This window comes from Alexandromys fortis, unplaced genomic scaffold (assembly GCF_014885135.2).
Source record: "Alexandromys fortis isolate MF-2015 unplaced genomic scaffold, M_Fortis_MF-2015_v1.1 scaffold_31, whole genome shotgun sequence".
NCBI classification, from domain to species: domain Eukaryota; kingdom Metazoa; phylum Chordata; class Mammalia; order Rodentia; family Cricetidae; genus Alexandromys; species Alexandromys fortis.
The window spans coordinates 15,346,478-15,366,012 of NW_026067974.1; the positions used below are offsets into that span (position 1 = coordinate 15,346,478).

Sequence of the window (19,535 nt, forward strand, 5' to 3'; positions counted from 1 at the left end):
GTCATCCTTGGAGGAAAGGCCTCCGTTCTTGCCCTTGGCATGCTGGAACCCCTGCTTAGTCCAGGAGGTAGGGGTCGGGGACTGCTCAGGAAGAGGGCAAACGGAGGCCATTCTGAGGGGTGGACTGCTGAAGACTGCTGGCTGGCCCGAGTTTGCCCCTCCTGCTATCTCTCTGAGATTTCTTCAGGGGATTAAGAACCTTCTAGTAAATCCAGGATTTAGGGGTGAGGAGCTTGGGATGCTCACCTGCTGGAGGTCAGCAACACTGAATTTGTGAGGAGACTCCAAGAGATAATTCCTGTGGCTTAGCCTGCAAAGGCAACAGAAGCACTTCCTCAGAAGGGCTTCCAAGGTCAGGCCTCCAGTTCCTGGTTTCCTTCCCCTTAGCCCCACCTACCAGTCAGCAACACAGTCTGGGTTACCCGGCAGGCCAAGAGCACAAGTCAGTTGCCTAAGCTCCCCGTACATTAATATAGCCCCTGATACCCAGGTCAAGCTAAGTAACTTGTGAAGCTCAGGCATCCTTCCGGGAGACATGGAATTGTTTTGAGGATGAAATAATTTGCTGAACGCATTTGGTGCATTGCAAACACATGCCTACCAAGCGATGAGGATGATGTGAGCTGACACGAGGTGCCAGGAACCGGGGTAAGTACCTAGTAATCCCGTGAAGCTGGTCCAATTTTAACTCCCATTTTGAGAAGACAGGAAACACAGGTTAAATGATTTGCCTGAGGTCACAGAGTTAAGAATCAGAGCTTGAACTTGACGCAGGAGTCTGGCCTGTATTCTTATCCCCTCCATTGAGTCAGTGCCAGTACTGAAACAGTTCTGAGGACAGAAAATCATGGACGCAGCCCCCTCCCCCCAGGTCACGTTCAAGCATCTGGTTTCCCTGACCTCTGAGAGGAACTGATTCATACTCTAGGCAAAGCAGATCTAATTTCAGGTTGAGGAGAAAAAGATGAAGGCAGGACACAGCTCTGCTCAGGTTCCTAACAGTTCAACGGCAGGGTCCCCAGGTCACATTCTGAGCAGAGAATCCCTGGCACAAAGCCCGGATGGCCACACATGTGTGTACTGGTGTGAAGGTATGCCAAGCTGGGGAAGTGTGGGGCCCTATCTGGACACTCTGGACACTAGGACAGGACAGTGCCAGCCCTTGGGTGATTGGCCACACTCTAGTTATGATCCACAGGGAGCCCAATCTGGGCCTAGGATGCTGAATCCTACACAGCCAAGTAAAGGGAGGACTCCGATTTGCCCCCAGAGAGCCTCCAGCTTTCTGGGAACAGGAAGCTGTCATTTAGAGCCAGGAAAACATGGGAGGGGGCACAAAGGCTGAGCCTGAGTTGGCAGGAAGGGCGGAGTTGATTTAATGGAGATTATCCCTGTTGTCTTCCCTTTGTCCAGTCTGAGGAGCCAGCAGGGGAGTCACTCATTGTACCCTTTGCCTGTCAGTGTGGCCTTGCAACTGATTTTTCTGTAAGGTTTGGTCGAGGGTATATACAGAGATGGACACAGCCTGTGCTGGGCCCCAGTGTCTTTCCCTATACAATGAGAAGACCCCTCTCAGTGCTCTGGGTGGCTAGGGAAGGAGGCAGGGACCCTGCCAAGGTCAGGTGATGGGGAGACTTGCATGGGTGGCCAGGGGTTTCACCTGTTTCATATAAACCCCACTTTTCCTCTGCCCACTATCTTCCTGGGAGCTTCCCAGCCTCCTAGCCCTCCCCCTCCTCCTGCCCAGGCTGGCTTGGGTCCCCTTCCTCAGGACACATATATTACTACCTAGCTATCTGCCTGCCTGCCTATGGCTGATTAAGGCCCAGACACTGAGTGTATCATGTGGCCCTCTCCACAACTCAGGAAGGCCATATAACCAAGACCAGTGATCCATCTTACGGATGGGTACACAGGCTCAGAGCACCAAAGATACTTCCTGGAGTCACACAGTGGTCTAGTTTGGGCACAGGCTGCTCCTACACTCCTCCCTTGCTCTGTACTCTATCTAAAAGGGACTTCCAGGGGGAAAGAATGCTGCACAGAAATGCGAACCTGAGTTAGAATTCTCCAGCACCCATGTAAAACACTAGGATGTGGCTGCAACCCCAGTATTGTAGGGGACAAAGACAGGAGGATCGATGGGACTCACTGGTCAGCCAGTCTAAACAAAAAATGGCGAGCTCCAGACTCAGTGAAAGACAGTCTCCAATGAATACGACAAAGAGCAAATGAGCAGGACAGCCTTTTGGCCTCTGCGTTCATGTGCATGGGTGTATGCTACTTCCCATCCCCCACGCACACATATCCCATGTGTGTATAAACATAAAGTAGGACTCGCACAAGCCAGGCTGCCCGAGCACCCATCAGAGGCTGCCGGGAACAAGTGGGGCCAGCACCCATGGGCCATGCCGTAGTCACCCATTTACACAGAGGATGCCAGAGAAGGACTTTTCTCCCACCCAGAGATTTTGCCTCTGGGCAGGTGTACACATTCTTTGGAGCCGTTGCCTCTGAAATCCCTGAAAAGAGAAAATGGGTCAACTTCATGGAAAAGAGACCCACGTACTGTGCTGATCTTAGGAGGCAGAGCTCCCAGGAAGGCTGTCTGTGGAAGGAGGCAAAGCTCTGATGGGGCTTGTTGGCTGTTCTGGGCAGAAGAGGGCCAGTGTTCCCCTCTGTCCTGCCCAAGAGTCAGGGAACCATCACTGGACATGCCTTCCCTCAAGGCACAGTGCAGGCATGCCTCAGGGAGAACTGAGAAGACCTGCTCAGACAGTGCTCTCTGTGCTGGCCTCTGGGGAAGTAGGCTGGGGAAGGACAGCCCGTAGACGCCTCCAGTCTCCAGAGAGCCAGCAAAGCAGACACAAAGTCCATACTATGCAGCGCACCTCACTCCTCCCAAAGGCCTGCCCTCTCGAGGGCTCCCCAGAGAATACAGCCCCTCAGAAGCCACATCTAGCTATAAAGATGCCCGAGGCAGTCACAGAGATCTATCAGACTCTCCTGAAGTCCCACTTCCCATCCCTAAGCACTAAAAGATCTAGGCTCTGGGGAGGAAGGGGTTTCTAGAGGGTGTCCTGAGAGTGCAGCTATTGTACGTGCTGCAGATGATCCAGAGAGGAACGCTGCCAAAGCAAGCAGCCAGGGGATGAGCCAGGCCAGCATCCTTCTCGCTTCTACCGGTTACCACTTTGCCCACTTCCATTCCTTCTTCAGTCGAAGCACTTCCTGAACCTTCCATGCCTGGTGCTTTCCTCCATCGCCCGCGTGTGCCACTCCTCAGCCAGCCTTCCTCTTCTCCTCCTTCCCTAGGTGACTTCTATTTACTTTTCAGGTCTCATTTCAGAAGCTGCTCCCTCCAGGAAGCCCTTCTGATGCGTCCTCCTGTCCCCTATGCACATCTGGACATCCTTCCTCTCTCCCTCCCTCTGCCCCCATTGGAGGTGCTGCTGGCTCGCCTGCTTCCTGCCACATCAGTGGCTTCCTGAAGGGAGGCCTCGGGTCTGCTTCACTCAGCACAGGCACTCGGAATGGTTGCTCTCAATAAACGTTTGTTGAACAAAGGAACAAGTGAACATACAGCAAAACCGCACACCACCCTCAGAGGACACAGTGATTTCATGGCCAGCGGGAAGTTCCCAGCTCAGCTCTGGCATCTCCCAAGTGCACACCCTGCCCAGGCTTTGGTGGGTGTGTGTGTACACACAGGTGTATGCGCACACAGAGTGCTCACCGCTCACCTTTTGCTCAGCTCCTTCAGGGCACCACTTCTGCACAGGCCCAGGTAGTCCCCCAGAAGCTTCAGCTGTTCCCGGCTCCTGCCAATGAGGTGCATGCGCTCCACATGCTCATACAGAGAGGCGTTTACCAGCTGCAGGTTGATAAGGGGCTGGGCCCGGATCTGTGCCAGGAACTTCAGGGCCTGCCGGCAGACCTGAGAAAATCCAAGGAAGACCTTGCCTGCTCAGTTAAGGCTTCTGGCTGGATGCTGAGTTACCTAGTTCAAACCTGCCTGCAGCCTGTCCTCACTGAATGGTATTTTCTTCAAGTTACAGAGCAGGAAATAAGGCCAGAGAATTGAGGCCACTTGACCAAGGTCACACAGCTCAGAAAACCGTCTAGTCAACATCTGAAAGCAGTCTCAAACCCTGTTGTTGTCTGATTCTGACCATGCTGAGGCAAGGGAGGGGTCCCTCCCCATGGGCCTCACAGACTCTTTCCACACTTTCCTGTCCTCCCAGCCCCCTTTTCCTGCCTACAGGAAACATGCTGTCCTCTGGGCCCTAACTCAGGAACCAGGTGACTCCGCTGCCATCAAGCTCCAGCGACAGGAAGCTACAGAGCAGACAGAGCTCCATGACCTCCTAAGTGCCCTCAGCTCTCGCCAGTACTTCAGGATAATATTAGAGGGTCTCAGCTGCCAGCATCTCCACTTGGAGATAAGTGATTCCTCTATATCCTCGCATCTTCAGAACCGTCCCTGGGGGGGCGGCAGTGCCTATTTTACAGATGGTGAAACAGCCTCAGAGACGCGAAAGTGGCTCATCCAATTGCCTGTGGATGGCAGAGGCCAACAGGCGTCGTCTTTCTCATGGGGCTGCCATAAACTCAGTCTTCTGTGGCCAAGAGCTAAAGTTTGCTACAGGAAAATCAAAGCACACTTCATGAGATTAGCCTAAAAGCTATAACGGCATTTCCCATGTGCCAGAGCCCTGAGGTAACATCCCCCAGTCTGGACAAAGCCCGGTAGCAAACCCTGAGGACTGGGATTAAAGTGCTGCCCTCTAGACTGAGCCTAGCTTTTCCCACAACCCAGTCTCTGGCTCAGCTGAAACAACAGCCAGCAATGTGTGCTAAACACTGCCCAGCCCTGCACACGGGCCTTCATGCTCCCCAGAGGCTGTTTGTATCCTGGGGCATGGAAGAGACAGGCCAAGGCAGAATGCCGGCCCTGGGGTGACGTTCTGCCAGGTGCCAGCTGGATCTCAGCACAAGTGGGTCAGCCAGCGCAGCGGCAGCAAACAATGAAGTCCCAACCCCTTGGGCCAACTACTCTCTACTTTGAATTTCCCTGTCTTTCCCAGGCCAGTGATCGCTGAGGGAGAGCTTTCCTGGTCCCAGAAGCATCTAGAACAGGACTGCCATGTCCCAGAGCGGGGCAAGATGAGGCAGACTCCAGCAGTGAATGGGGAGCTCCTTAGACGCACCAGGCTAGCAGTGCTAAGTGTTTACTGTCAAAGGGCTCGTGTGCATCTCTGAATTTTGAGGTGTACCCTCCTCTATGTAGTGGACCAGTTAATACTGAGGGCAGGGGTGGAGACAAGATCAACAACAGAAGGCCAAAACAAAGCCAATGCTGGGGTTTCCCCTCACCACAGGGGTGAAACTAACTCAGAGTCACCATTCCTGTATGGTAGGGCACAGTCAAAGTCAAGACTGCAGCCCACAGGCTCTGACAGAAGCAAATGGCTCTTTCCTTGTGTTTCTATGTCCATGCCCTAGGGAGAAAGCTAAGTCTGTTCCCCTGGAGAAAGACCCTGGATAAGTGGCCCTAGGGACTAAAGTGTAACAAGCTGTGAGGACAGAAAGGCACAGTTGACAGGTACTAAGAGACTATCACAAGCAAGCAATCAATCTCCTTCAGAAGTATACACGATAAAGGTGCCCAAGGGCCATCAAGAGGGCTCAGTAGGTAAAGGTGTCTGCAGTCAAGTCTGATGAGCCAGTTCAATCCCCAGGACACACGTGGTGGAAGGAAGAACAGACGGGTGTGTGCACATGTCGTGTGTACACATACAGTAATGAAAAGGTACCCAAGACATAATGTTAAATAAACAAAGTGTGGTGAAGCAAGGGGAGTCCAGATGCTTATATTCTCTAAAACAAATACTCTAAAAACGAGCATGGCCATTTTACAGCTGAAAACACTGTTAAAAGCTCTGAATGTGGCTATCTTCGACAGTAACACCTAATTTTGATGTGTCCTTTTGGGGCGCTCTAAGTTGTAGGTGTTAAACAATAACGATACTGTATGACCTAGAAAAATGCTTTGTCCTCCCAGCTCATCAGCACAGGCAAAGCTATGTCAGGGGTGCAGCCTGCTGGCTAGCCCATCTGTATGTTCATCCACCCATCCACCAGTGTGCCATACCTACTCTAGCCTAACTTTCCCACTGAGCAACCTTCAACAACTCTGTTGCTATCTTAGCTTCAGGGAACTGTCCTGAGGGACACTGGGGACCAAGGCAGAGTTTTACAAAGCCCTGTTCAGGGACTGCAGATAGACACCAGGCTTTCGGGGCCTGAACTGGTGACTCCGGCTCCCCAACGGTCAAAGTCCTCCAAACCAACAGGCAGCCTAGGGGATAATGTTTCCCAGTCACCCAGCAGCTCCACGCGGGCAATGACAGCCTGTCCTAGACACTTACCGGGCGCTTGGTGAGGTCCCAGTTGTGTATGATTCTGGCTGGGATCACTGAGGCATCGTCTTGGTGGCAGAAGTCACAGTAATACAGGCCAGAGAAGGCACAGAGCTTGGGTCGCACAAAGGAGAAGCCGATCTGCCGTGAGCAGCCTAGGGAAGGGACAGTGGGAAGTGAGCAGTGGGGCCAGAGTCAGCTTCATGTACCATGGAATCTGCTACAGTGGGAAAGGGAAGACAGTCACTCACGGGCTGGCAAGATGGTTCAGTGGGAAAAGGCACCTGCCACCAAGCCTGATACTAAAGTCTTATCTCTGGAACCCACATGGTAGAACTGAGTCCTCTGACCTCTTCTCTCAATAAATATGCAATTAAAAAAAAAGTCACTTGTATTTCTGTTACTTAAAATCAAAACTTTTTTTTTTTTTGAGATGTATGTAGAATAGGCTGGTCTTGAATTCAGAGAGACCTGCCTGCTTTCTGCCTTCTAAGTGCTGGGATTAAAGGCCTGCACCGGGTGCACCATCACCCTTGGAGAAACTGTTGATCATGACAGCATACTATTAAACAATAATTGCTGGGTCTGGGAGCCCTCGGAATGAGGGAGGAGGATTCTGAGTTTGAGGTCAGTTTAGGGTCACATAGTAAGAACCTGTCTCAAAACAAACTCATAGGAAGATATCTGTCAGGTCACATCAAGACTAAGGGATAGGCGGCACTCAAATTTGGGCTTGGTTGGTCACAAAGCCAGCATTCTCCATAGGCACCTCTGTTCACTGGCTCCGCTGCCTGCTTCCGGATGCCAGCCTGTACTCCTGCCTCTCCCTGGTGCTTAGACACAAGAGAGCAAAGCTAGAACCTTGACCAGCAGTGCCGGACCTGTGGACAGAGGTCCGGTCACAGAAGATGAGGAAGCCAGCAGGAACAGCGTGGCCTAGACATGACATGGTGTCTGCTTGAGCCTACAGTAACTTTAGCTCAAGACAGTGAGCAGTGATAACTTAGTCACTTGGTCAGTAATCTCTCCATACCAGAGGGTAGCGAGAGTCAGGAGTGCCCAGGGCAAAACACTAGCATTCAACTTACATGCTTGAATACCCCCCAACTCCCACTGGCACGGGAGGAAAGGGTGACTTTGGTCTCAGGACCAATAAGCTGCTTTCCTGATCAGCTGCCTCCTCCTGACCTTCTCCTAACTTTCCTAAGATTCTGTTTCACTGTAGAGCTTAGCTACTGCCAGCACTTTGTGAGGTCACGACAAAGTGTAAACAATACAAGTGCCCTGTAAACTATGAGCTCAAACACGAATATCATTGGTTGGCATCCTCCCAGCCACTGCCAGTACGGCAGTGTAGAAAGCCTGAACTCCCTGGGTTCACAGGTCTCAGATGGGAGGCTGGCAGGTGACAGCCACAGTGCTCACGCCCACAGACAGGAGTCTCCCCCACAGGAGCGAGTGTGAGTGCTAGGGCAGGCAGAGGTTTGCAGGTGTTTTCTGCAGGAAGTTCTGCTCAGCCACTTCACCCACCCTCCAGGGGCTTGCCACAGACCACTTCCTTCCAAGCACTTGAAGCAGGCTTTCCTCTATGGTCCTGTGGACTCCACCCCACGGGAAGCTCTACTCTATTCTTCTGTAACAGGGCAGTTGACATCTTCCCTGGACAACAAGTACCAACAGGAGGAGGTACCAACGGAAGGCAGACAGCGGAACATCCACTGGGAGGCCCTCTGGTGTCACGCCCATGTGCACAGGACACAATCATCAAAGTCCAATTCTGCCTCTTGCATATACTAAGAGCCAGAGACAAGATACTAGCTTTGGATTCCAGTTTCTTCACCAATACTAAACCGAGAGAAAATGTAGCCCCTAACGCTACAAGGATATACTGATGGAAAAAAATGAGATAATCCAAACAAAGCCTCTGGCCTTGTGCCCTGCACAGGTTCAGATCAGCTCCCTCTCACGATGATGCTGACACAGCAGAATCCTTCACATAGACTGATACACATCCGTGAAAAGGACGGAAAAGCCAACCAGGTGTGACGCCAAATGCCTGTAACCCCCACTGCTTGGGAGGCTGAGGCGGCTGGGGCTGCGTAGTGAGACTGCATCTCAAACAAACAAACAAACAAATGAAACCAGGAAGAAATGGGGGGGAGCACAATGGCACAGGCCTACAATCCCAGCACTTAGGAGGCAGGAGGACCAAGAGTTTAAGGTCGCTTTCAGTTACATAACAATTTCAAGGCCAGCCTGGGCTACATGAGGTGTGAGGGGAGGATAAGCCTTCCAACTGTGGAGCAATATACTGCCCAACACAGTGGCTCAAAGTCAGAGGTCGCTTTTATACTTAAATGAATGTAAAACTCATTTCTTAGTTATGAACAGTCATACTTTCATATGTACTGCAACTACGGTTGGAAAGCACAGCCCCAGACGCTTGCATCATTACAGAAGCCCTACTGGACAGCACTGGACAGCACAACTCATCAGAGTATGCAAGTATACGTGCTTTGGAAGGCTCTTGTACCCTGTAACAAAAGTATATTCAGTGCAGCAAAAGTATAAAGCAGGAAGGACAGAAGGGCTCAGGAAGCAGGACTGCCACCCACAGGTCCACCCAACAGTAGGAGGTGTCAAGTGACATGGCAGGGGGCTGTCCACAGAGGGCACTGTAGAGGAACCGAGGCCACAGCGTAGGCGCCATCTGCTGTATCATTTATGGGAAGGATGAAGGCCCTGGTGGGGAGCCCAAACTGAGGACCCCACAGGAGGAGGAAGAGCATATCCAGCTGGGGTTGGTGGGAGAGTCGGTCAGCACCTGCGCAGAAGCAGCCCTGGGAGTCAAGGCCCTTCTCAGTGGGGATGGCCACAAGGTACTGTAGCAGGAAGCCGTTCTCCCTGGTGGCAAACTTCAGCACCTCCTGGCAGTTTTCATCCAGACTGCCCCCGAGCGTCACAGCCTCCTCTGCTGACTCCAAGTAAGATGCCAGCACCTTTCGGACCAGGTCTCTCCACAGGGCAGCCTCCTCAGTGTTCTGGGCCTGTAGTTTCAGGACGGCCTTGGCTGTGATGATTTTGAAGAAGGCTGGGCCTCCAAGGCTGGTGTCTGGCAAGATGTCTCGGATGGTCTCCACTCCATGGCTATCACTTAGCATCTTCTCATTGTTTCTCACACGGAAACATTTCAGAGACTCCAAGGACAGGGAAAAAATATAGGGGACCCAGGTCCGGTCTGCATACAGGTACAAAAGGGACTCTTTGATAGCATCTGGCTCCGGAACCTGGGCAGATGTCCAGTCCAACTGCATGCCCTGGGCAGCTGCAGGCTCTGGGAGCAGGGCTGAGTGAGGGGGGAGGTTGTCTGGTGGAGCCTCTAGGGCATCCTCCGGCTGGTCTGGGTACTGGATATTCACCCACTCCTCCTCCTGTTGAGGACGCACCTTCTGCAGGGCTTCCCGCACACGGTCAAGCCAGTCCTCAGCCTCATCCTGGGAGGAGGCTCGCAGTGCCAGCTTCTTGCCAGAGAAGACCAACTCAAACCGTCCATCGCTGTGGGCTGGCCCCACGGCCTCACATCGTAGCAAGGAGCAGCTTTCCACGCAGGTGCGCTCCTCATCACTCAGGTAGAGGCGGAGCTCCAGTGGAGACAGCTCGCAAAAGAATTCCTTCCAGATGCCCATGGCCCCTCGCCGGGCTACTGTGCCCAGTTTCATGAGGCCCCGGAACGGGTTCGATAGGCCTAGTGGAAGAAAAGAGGCACTTCAGAGTGTGAATCTGTCCTTTGCGATCTTTACAATTCAATTCAAAGCCAAAATCGATGCCCAATATTGTTCCATGGGAGAGTGACTGCCATTAGAAGCTGGCCCCAAGCACTTTCAGATGAGATCCTGAAAGCCAGGAGTGTTGCACATCTCCTCCTGCCGTCCCGACAGCTGGTGACTTCCCCTCCAACATTTCACTGAAAAGACTCCTCCATGGGCCTCCTCACTGCACTGCCTCCACCCACTCAAGGCCATCTCTCCAGCAGTTCTCCTCCTCTCTCTACTGGGTCATCCCTGTTACCACACACGCTGTCGTTCCTGTCACCACACGCTGTCGTTCCTGTCACCACACGCTGTCGTTCCTGTCACCACACACGCTGTCGTTGCCGTCGTCACCACACGCTGTCATTGCTGTCGTCACCACACGCTGTGGTTCCTGTCGTCACCACACACGCTGTCGTTCCTGTCACCACACGCTGTGGTTCCTGTCACCACACGCTGTCGTCACCACACGCTGTCATTGCTGTCGTCACCACACGCTGTCGTTCCTGTCGTCACCACACACGCTGTCGTTCCTGTCACCACACGCTGTGGTTCCTGTCACCACACACGCTGTCGTTCCTGTCAGTCACCACACACTGTCGTTCCTGTCAGTCACCACACGCTGTCGTTCCTGTCACCACACGCTGTCGTTCCTGTCACCACACGCTGTTTTTCCTGTCACCACACGCTGTCATCATTCTTTCCACGCTCAGACACCATTTCTCTCGGTTCCCATCTCTAACTGCCACCCTGCTTCTCGGTCTCCTTTCCCGAAACACTGGGGAATCACCCACATCTGCCTCCAGCTTCCCCGCTCCCATTCCTTCTTGAACCTGGTCCCATTAGGGTCTCATCTCCTCATGCTATTACAGCTGCTCCTTTGTGGCCACCAAAGCCTACCTTGTGGTCAATCCAAAAAAGCCTCCATAAAGCCCTCATTTCTAGCCTTCATCTCCCCTGACCACCTAAGCCTGGAGCACTTGGGACTCAGTACTTGTGCCTCAGCTCCATGAATACCCTCCTCCTAGCTGTTCTCACGTGCTTTCAGGGATTTCTGTGAACACATGCACACATAAGTAAATAATAATAAAATAATAAATGTTTAAATTAGCCGGGTCATGAGATGCTCAGAACAAAAGCCCAAGTACTTCCTTCGGTCCTCGGTTCCATACGCCTCATCTTACACACTACCACCACCACTGCCATCTACTCTGCTCTCCATGGTTCCCTGGACATGTCAAGCATGTTCCCAGAAGGGCGCTATTTACCACCTTCTCCCTCCCGGCTTGAAATGCAGATCACTCCATGCTCCCTTCACCCTGAGCGTCACCTCATCTGTGAGGATGGCCTTGGTCAAACTCTAGCAAGGCTCCTCTCCCTCTGGTCACTATGGATAGTTCCGATCATCACCACTTGACCACACAACAATTACCGGTCAATTTTCCTGCATTCTGATGGGGGAAGGGTGGGGAGGAAGCTTCAGGAAGCTAGGACACTGTTCTCAGCACCCAGGGCAGTGCTGGGAAGTGCTGGGCAGAGCTGGGCAGAGCAGAGAAATACCTCCTGCATGAGTATGTGGTTAGGTAGGTGAGTGAGGACCTGTGCACCACATGCTGCTCCTTGTTCCCTATGCCCCAGAACTACTCCCAAGCAGGAGTCTAAAAGACACGATTCTTTCTTCCCGTCTGGACTAGCGTGTCAGGGAACCTAACAGCCGGCACATTAAGCCCTGACTCTCTGTGGTTAGAGACTACAGTTAGCCATGAAAGACAAGCCCAAGTCCTCTGCTGATGGCCTCCCATCAGAAAATGACTGACAGAACCAACCTCAAGTGAATCTGGAGGGACGGTGACTCATGCTTTTAATCTCGGCACTCAAGAAGCTACGGGAGGACTGTGACAAATCTGAGGCTAACTCAGGATGAGCAGCTGAGTTTCAGCCAACCTGTGCACAGTGTGAGATCTTGTCTCAAAACAAAACCAAACAAAACAAAACCAGCTGGGTGTGGTGGCACAGGCCTATAACCAGAGGCAGGTGGATCTTGTGAGTTTAAAGCCAGACTGGTCTACGTAGTGAGTCCCAGGACAGCCAGGGCTACAAAGTGAGACCCTGTCTCAGAAAAACAAACAAACAAAAACCAAACCTAGCCGGGCGGGCGGTAGTGGCGCACACCTTTAATCCCAGCACTCGGGAGGCAGAGGCAGGTGGGTCTCTGGGAGTTCGAGGCTAGCCTGGTCTATAAGAGCTAGTTCCGGGACAGGCACCAAAGCTACAGAGAAACCCTGTCTTGAAAAACCAAAAAAAAAAAAAAAAAAACCAACCCCAAACCTAAACATTTTGAGGGTTGCTGAAAATTAAGCGAGGGTTACTTAATGCTGTTAGGAATTCTCAGGGCATGGAGTTCAAGCCATCCCATAAACAATACATGGAGGGCTAAACCGCACCCCGGGTCTGATAAAGCTGCTAGGGCTGCTCCCTCAACCATCCAGATAAAAGGCCTTTAGAAGGATCCAGCTGGCCTTCAAGGGCAGGTTCTCCTCTGAGTTATGGAAGGAGTCTGCGGGCTCTCTGCCATCCTAAACGTCTTGGTTTCGTTTTCCACAGTACTGGAGACTGAACCCAGGGTTCACACCTCAGGTCAGTGTTTGATCACTCAGCTATATCCCCAGTATATCATTTCACTTTTTTGAAATAAGGTTATGTTAAGAGACCCAAGCTGGCCTTGAACTCATTCAGTGTCCTATGAAATTGAGATCCTCCTGCCTCTACCTGCTGAGCAGCTGAAATGGTGGGTAGGCTTTGCTATCCTAAACGTCACTGACAATAGTTCCATTTCAGTATATGACATAAACCAGGAGGAGTGGCACACACTTGAAATCCCAGCACGCAGAGGCTAACACACGGAGATGGTGTGAATTTGGGGCCATTCTCAGCTACACATTAAGCACTAAGCAAGCCAGGATTATAGAGCAAGACCGTGCCTCAAAAAAAAAAAAAAATTACATTTTGTAATCAGGCCTTTTGTTTGTTCTTCTTTCTCTGAGGCACAGGTGGCCTGGCTGGCTGGTGCTGCTGAGTGTTCTGAGCGCAGCACCCGTGGGCAGTTCTGCCGCTGCTCCAGAGGACTGTGTGAGGGAGTGGGGCACCTTCCCGGAAGTGCTTTCCTGCCTCCACACCCTGGATGGACACACTACCTGTCTGCAATGGCTAAGAGGACTGAGAGCTGTCTTTTGAAAGATACTGTCCCTGGGGATGGGACTCTCTAGAGACACCTACCCATCTGCCTCCGATGCACCACACAGAAATTTTTATGATCTTGTGCCAGCACGGACGCCGGGGCTGCTTTGGCATTCCTGCAGTCTGGTGAAGGCACACCTGCTTTGTCTAAGGCCCCCAGGGAACAGCTCTTTCTTGGTCCTTGAGAAAAACACCTGTGGAGAGCAGGCCGTGACTCTGGAGTCCCATCTGGAGAGGTGGCGCCATCAGAAGCACTCTTGGGAGCATGCTCCTGGGGAGGTCGGCAGAAGTCATCTTCAGAAATCCAGCTCTTGCCTTTCTGTAAGAAAAAGGAATGAGGCAGTCTTTTAAGAGCTTTAAAAATATTTTCTTACAGTTCACATATAATAAAATTAAAAATATGGGGCAGGAGAGATGGCTCAAGAGTTAAGAACACTTGTTACTATTGCAAAGGACCCACGTTTGGTTCCCAGCGCCCACACTGGGTGGCTCCCAACTTCCTGTAACTCCAGCTCTAGTGAATCTGTTGCCTTTTTCTGGCCTCCGTGAGCAAGTGCACGCTCATACACACTTTCCTAGATAAAATACAACTTAAAAGTGGGTGTGCAACTCCATGTCTTTGGTATACTCACAGAGACGTATATGTATCTCTAAGTTTGGAATATTTTCACCACCCACAAACCAAACAAACCCTCTACCCACTAACAGACGTGTCTATCTCCCAAGCCCCCTGTCTCGGACAGGTTATGCTTAAACTCCATATTTAACTGAGACTAGCATGCTGCTTTTGGCTATACCATTTTACATTCCCATCTGCACTGCATGAAGCGGATATTGGTGTGGGGGCACATGGAGGCCAGAGGACAACTTTAGCCGGTTTTCTCCTTCCATCTTTATGTGGGCTCTGGGGATCACACTTCGGTTGTCAGGCTGGAGTGGGAGGCTCCTTTACTCACCTGCTGAGCACTCGCCAGCCCAACAGCTTCCTTCTAAACTCTCCAACCTCTGCCACTATGTCTTCCTGCCATGCTGACCTGTGCAGTGTTCTCACTGCAGTTCTGATTTGCATTTCCTTAATGCCTAATGGCAAGAGAACATCTTTCCATATTGGTGATCTCTATCTTTTCTTTGGATTTTTATTTTGAATTGGGTTTATGGCTTTGTTGTTAGGGTTGACCTCTGCCTCAGCCCCAGAAGACCTGCTGAAATCTTAAGCCTCAGAATGTGATGTCTCTAGACAGGGTCCTTGCAAACATAATTAGTTCAGATGCACACGTACTTCATCCAACACGACGGATGTTTTCACAAGAGGAGACACAGTGGCACACACCATTCCCAGGACTCTGGAGCAAAGATAAGCAGATCTCTACGAGTTCAGGGCAGCCTGATCTGCAGTGAGTTCCAGGCTAGACCCTGGCTCAAAACCAAAGAGGAAAGGAGATGACACAGAGGAGGGAGAAGCATGGGATCATGGAGGGAGGGAGTGGAGGGGTGCACCTACAAGTCACAGAACACCAAGAATACTAAGACCTAAGGAAGACAGGGCAGAGGTTCCTCCTCAGCATCTGCAGAGGGAACCAAGCCCGCAGACATCTGGCTCTGGGCCTGGCTTCTAGTACTACTGAGGAACACACAGTTGCTGTCTTATGTCATCTAATTTGTGGTACTCTGTTACAGCTGTTTTGGGAAAACAATAAAAATGACAAGAGTTCTGGGCAGATTCTGGACACCAGAACTGTACTGGGCTATCTGATTAGACAATAATTTCTTCTATTCTATGCTATCTTTTATTTTTTTATCCCTCTCCCTTCCCCTCTGTCTGAGATACTGTCTACAGCCAAGGTTGATCTCGAGGTCATTACATAGCCCAGGCTGGCTTTGTGCGGCCCTCCTGCCTCACTGTCTCAAGCACTAGAACTATAGGCACAAGCCTCTATGCCCAGCGTCTGTTTTCCTTCTTAGTGGTGCCTTCTGGAGCGCAGAGATGTTTCAATTTCAAGCCTAATTTAGCCAGTTTTCCTTCTGTCTGAGCTCCTGCTGCTTTATCTCAGAAGCCACTGCTGAAACTAATGTCACCAAGATTTACTCCTACGTTTCTGCTGAGAGCTTTATTAGCTCTTACAGCTCTGTGACCCATTTTGAGTCAACTTCTGTGTGAGATGTAAGGAAGGGGTGCAGCTTGATTCTCTTGCAGGGGAAATACAGGGGTACCAGCACTTCAGGCTCTTTGGTCTTGGAGATTTGGGATGAGGGAGGTGTGGTGTGTGGGGTTTAGTCCCAAATTATTGCTTCTAATTCTGCTCCCCACATTGAGAAGGTTCTTGTAGCCCCTAGCAGGGAGGTCCTTCCCCTCCCCTTCCCCCCATCTACAACGTGAGTCTGTTCACTGACAGGGGAAGTTGGGGATATCTGGAGCCAGTCAGCCTGTGAGAATATTGTTCAGTTCCTATTTTTCACTACTGTAAGCCTTTCTGCCTTTCTACGCTGGGACATGAAAGAGCAGAGGCAAGGAAGCTGGCTGGTTGCACTGACTGTCTATACAAAGGAAATGAGTCACCCAAGGGCAGGGCTCGCCCCACTGCTCTGTTAAGTTCTACCAATCTCACTCTGACATTGCTATTTCCAACCCCTAAATCAAGACTGCCTTCCCTGCTGATGCAGACGGGGAGGCGGGTTCAGGCTGGGCTGTGTCAGAGGGTTGGTCTGGACAGTTTAGTGCATTCAGATGTGACAAGACTCCTGAAGCAAAGAGGCAAGTTCTGATTCAGGCACTGGGGGGAGCTCCAGAACCGGGCCCCCAGGGCCTCTTCATGTGACTTTCAGAGATGGCAGGTGCTTCCTTCCACTAGGGACAGGATGATGTGTCAGAAGCGTGGCTGCTAGGGACCATGCAAAACTGGTCTAAACAAAGAATGTCTGGGTCACCAAGACCCAGATGATTCCCCAAGGAAAATGGGTGTGAGGAATAGCTGCCAGGAGCCACATGGCCATCCTGGTGACCTCACACACACCTGGTGATCCTGCCCTGTGCAAGCCCCAGGAGGAGAGGGCTCTATCCCTTAGGATTCCACCAGGGGTCACCTCTCACGACAGGAAGCCCCCTGCTCACATCCTCTCATCTCCCAGGCAGCGTACCACCCTATTCAGTGAAACCTGCTCACCTCCATCCTGTAAGGCTGTTCCCAAATATCATTTTTCTTGATAATGTCAAGCAAAAATGCAGGGCATTGAGTCAATAAAAGATAGGAGACCTTTCATTTGCACAAGAGTGTGAACAACTCCGTGGAGTCAGTTCTCTCTATCCACCTTTATTAGGGTTCCAGTGATGAAACTCGGGGCGCTAGACTTGTGGGGCAGGTATTTTGACTCACTGAGCCATCTTCTGGTCTAAAGGACGAACTCCTGACTACCCAACTGCCTTCACTGCAAAACAACAGAGGTGGGTGGAAGGACCAGGAGGGATGGAGACAACTGTGGATTCATAGGTTCGTGTGCTGTGTTGTGTGTGTGGGGGGGGAGGGGGTGGAGAGGGAGACTACTAAGAAATGTTCAGAGTCCCCTGACCTCAAAGCAGCCACCGGGAGATGATTCTCTAGAGAAAGGCTCTGTTCCTCTCAAACAACAACGGAAAACAGTGGGGCAGGTCCCATTGAGGGAGCACTGAGGGTGTATCTGCTTCATGGGGCGGGACAGAGAAAGAATACCTGAGCAATAATGGATCATGGCAATCACATGATCACCATGTGTTTCCCTTTTCTCTTGCCTCGTTCTGCCACCTCCCATGTCTGCCTGCTTAGAGCCTCATATCTGGTCAGCTATGTTCCTTCAAACTGTAAGGAGATCACTACTGGCCTGGGAACTACATCAGAGCAGCATCTGCCATTACGAATCCAAGCCAGAGGAATGCCGCCTTGCACTATTAGATACCAGGAGACGATGGTTAAGGGATGCAATTGTCTCTGGATCATCTTCAGACAGACTGGACTTTCTGTTCAGGCTGTCCTCATTATGTATTGTGTGCACAACAGCAGGAGGGGATTCCAAGCCACAAACACACAGTGTGTGGGACAGTGATTAGGCCAGGCTTAGTCACCCATAGGAGCTACCCACTCCCTTCCTCCCTAGCACTTAGCTGTAGTGTAATTACAATGTACATCATCAGTTGTCTAATCTGGTGGCTGACCCCAAAGGCCAGGACTCTTGTCTGTCCTGTTTCATCACTGCATCCCTAGCATCTATCATGGTGCTTGGCTCACAGTCAATGCTTTGTGCAGAATGATTATAAACAAACATTTGACAAAGAAAGGCTGAATGGTTCTCAGGGCTGTAAAAGCTTGATGGTGACTAGACTAACCCTGCCAACAACAAAAGACAAGCAAAGAGGGATTGATGAATTCTACCTTCTAAATAAGGTAGAACAGATAATAAGGACAGCCACGGGGATGGTGCTTTTCAGACCTGGGGGGCAGAAAAGGCTGGGACAGCACTAAGACACAGGGGACAGTCGGGAAGGGTCCAGGCACAGGGGACAGTCAGGAAGGGTCCAGGCACAGGGGAGTCAGGAAGGGTCCAGGCACAGGGGACAGTCGGGAAGGGTCCAGGCACAGGGGACAGTCAGGAAGGGTCCAGGTATAGGGGAGTCAGGAAGGGTCCAGGCACTGGGGACAGTTACTGTAAAAGCTGGAGCCTATAAGGAACTTGCTTTATCTAGGGTGCTGACAGGAAGTAGAGGGTCAACTCTGTGGACGGGGAAGATTATGTTGAGAGGTCAGCTACCCAGTCCCATCATCTCTGGGACTCTGACTAGGCACAATGTCTGTGATGAGGTCAAGGTCACACTTCTTAAAGCATCCTGTCTGCAGACCTTCCAACCTTCGGCACATCTTTATGATTGCCTAGTTGAGGCCTCATAAAATGCATCTTCCAGGAGTAAATCGGGAATCATTTTCAGAAGGGTAAATACAGAGAATCTGACTCAGTTATAGAATTACATGATTTTCATAGTCAGAGTCAATACTTTGAGGTAGATCAAGTAGATGTCCACATAGAAAAATATAAATTGAAGCCAGAGAGATGGCTAAGTGGGTAAGGTATCTGTAGCCAAACCTGACGACCTGAGATTGATCCCTAGAAACCACACGGTGGAAGGAGATAACTGACCCTCAGAAGATGTCCTCTGGTCTCCATTTGTGTGCTATAGCACACTTAAGTGGCCACATATACACTTTCACATGCACACACACACTCAATTAATAGATGTAAGTAAACAACGAATTGACTGCTACCTCATGACCAAGCACGGGAAGTGAAGGCAGGAGAATCAGAAAGGCAAAGTCATTTTCGGCTTAGAACATGATCAGTATGAGGTCAGCATTGGCTAAATGAGACCCTGTCTCAAAAATCAGAAAACAAAACCAGAACAAAACCCAAAAACCAAAGCACATGAATTCAACTTAAAAATGGGCTGGAGAGATGGCTCAGTGGTTAAGAGCACTGGCTGCTCTTCCAGAGGACTCTGGTTTGATTCCCAGCACCCACATGGTGATTCACAGCCATCTGTAACTCCAGTAACAGGGAATCAAATGTCCTTTTCTGGCTTCTGTGAACACCAGGAACACATGCAGTGTACATACATACATACATGCATGCATGCAAAACACTCATACACATAAAATAAAAATTAAAAAAATAGAATGTTATGGTGCTTATATGGTCTTTTATAAGCAAATGAAAGGGCATTCTTTAATCACCAAAAACCTAGAGATTAAAAACACCACGAGCTACCACTTCTCATCTGCCAGGATGGCTATAATAATAGAACCGTTTGAAACCAGATAATTACAGCTGTCGGTAGGGGTGCTGAGAAACGCACTGCTGGAAATGTAGACTAGGCCAGCTGCTTTGGAAAACAATTTGGCAGTTCCACAAAAGGTTAAAAATAGAGTTACTATATGATCCAAAAATTCTACTAATAGACTTTTATGTACCTAAGAAAATTAAAAGCATGGCCATAAGAAATCTTGCACACCCATGTTTATAACACTATTTGTAGTATCCAAAAAGTATT

At 50.7% G+C, this 19,535-nt stretch overlaps 1 protein-coding gene across 2 annotated transcripts in view; it reads right to left on the reverse strand.

Annotated features, from left to right (window-relative positions):
• The window catches only part of Plekhm1 (pleckstrin homology and RUN domain containing M1), a 51,578-nt gene that overhangs the window by 2,934 nt on the left and 29,109 nt on the right, over window positions 1-19,535 (reverse strand). For both annotated transcript variants that reach the window (XM_050156750.1, XM_050156749.1), the window contains exons 6-10: window positions 13,508-13,787; window positions 9,247-10,167; window positions 6,432-6,577; window positions 3,744-3,937; window positions 247-310 (exon numbers count right to left, since the gene is read on the reverse strand). In XM_050156750.1, coding sequence (XP_050012707.1) covers window positions 247-310; window positions 3,744-3,937; window positions 6,432-6,577; window positions 9,247-10,167; window positions 13,508-13,787 — 1,605 coding nt within the window. The remainder of the gene's footprint in view (window positions 1-246; window positions 311-3,743; window positions 3,938-6,431; window positions 6,578-9,246; window positions 10,168-13,507; window positions 13,788-19,535) is intronic.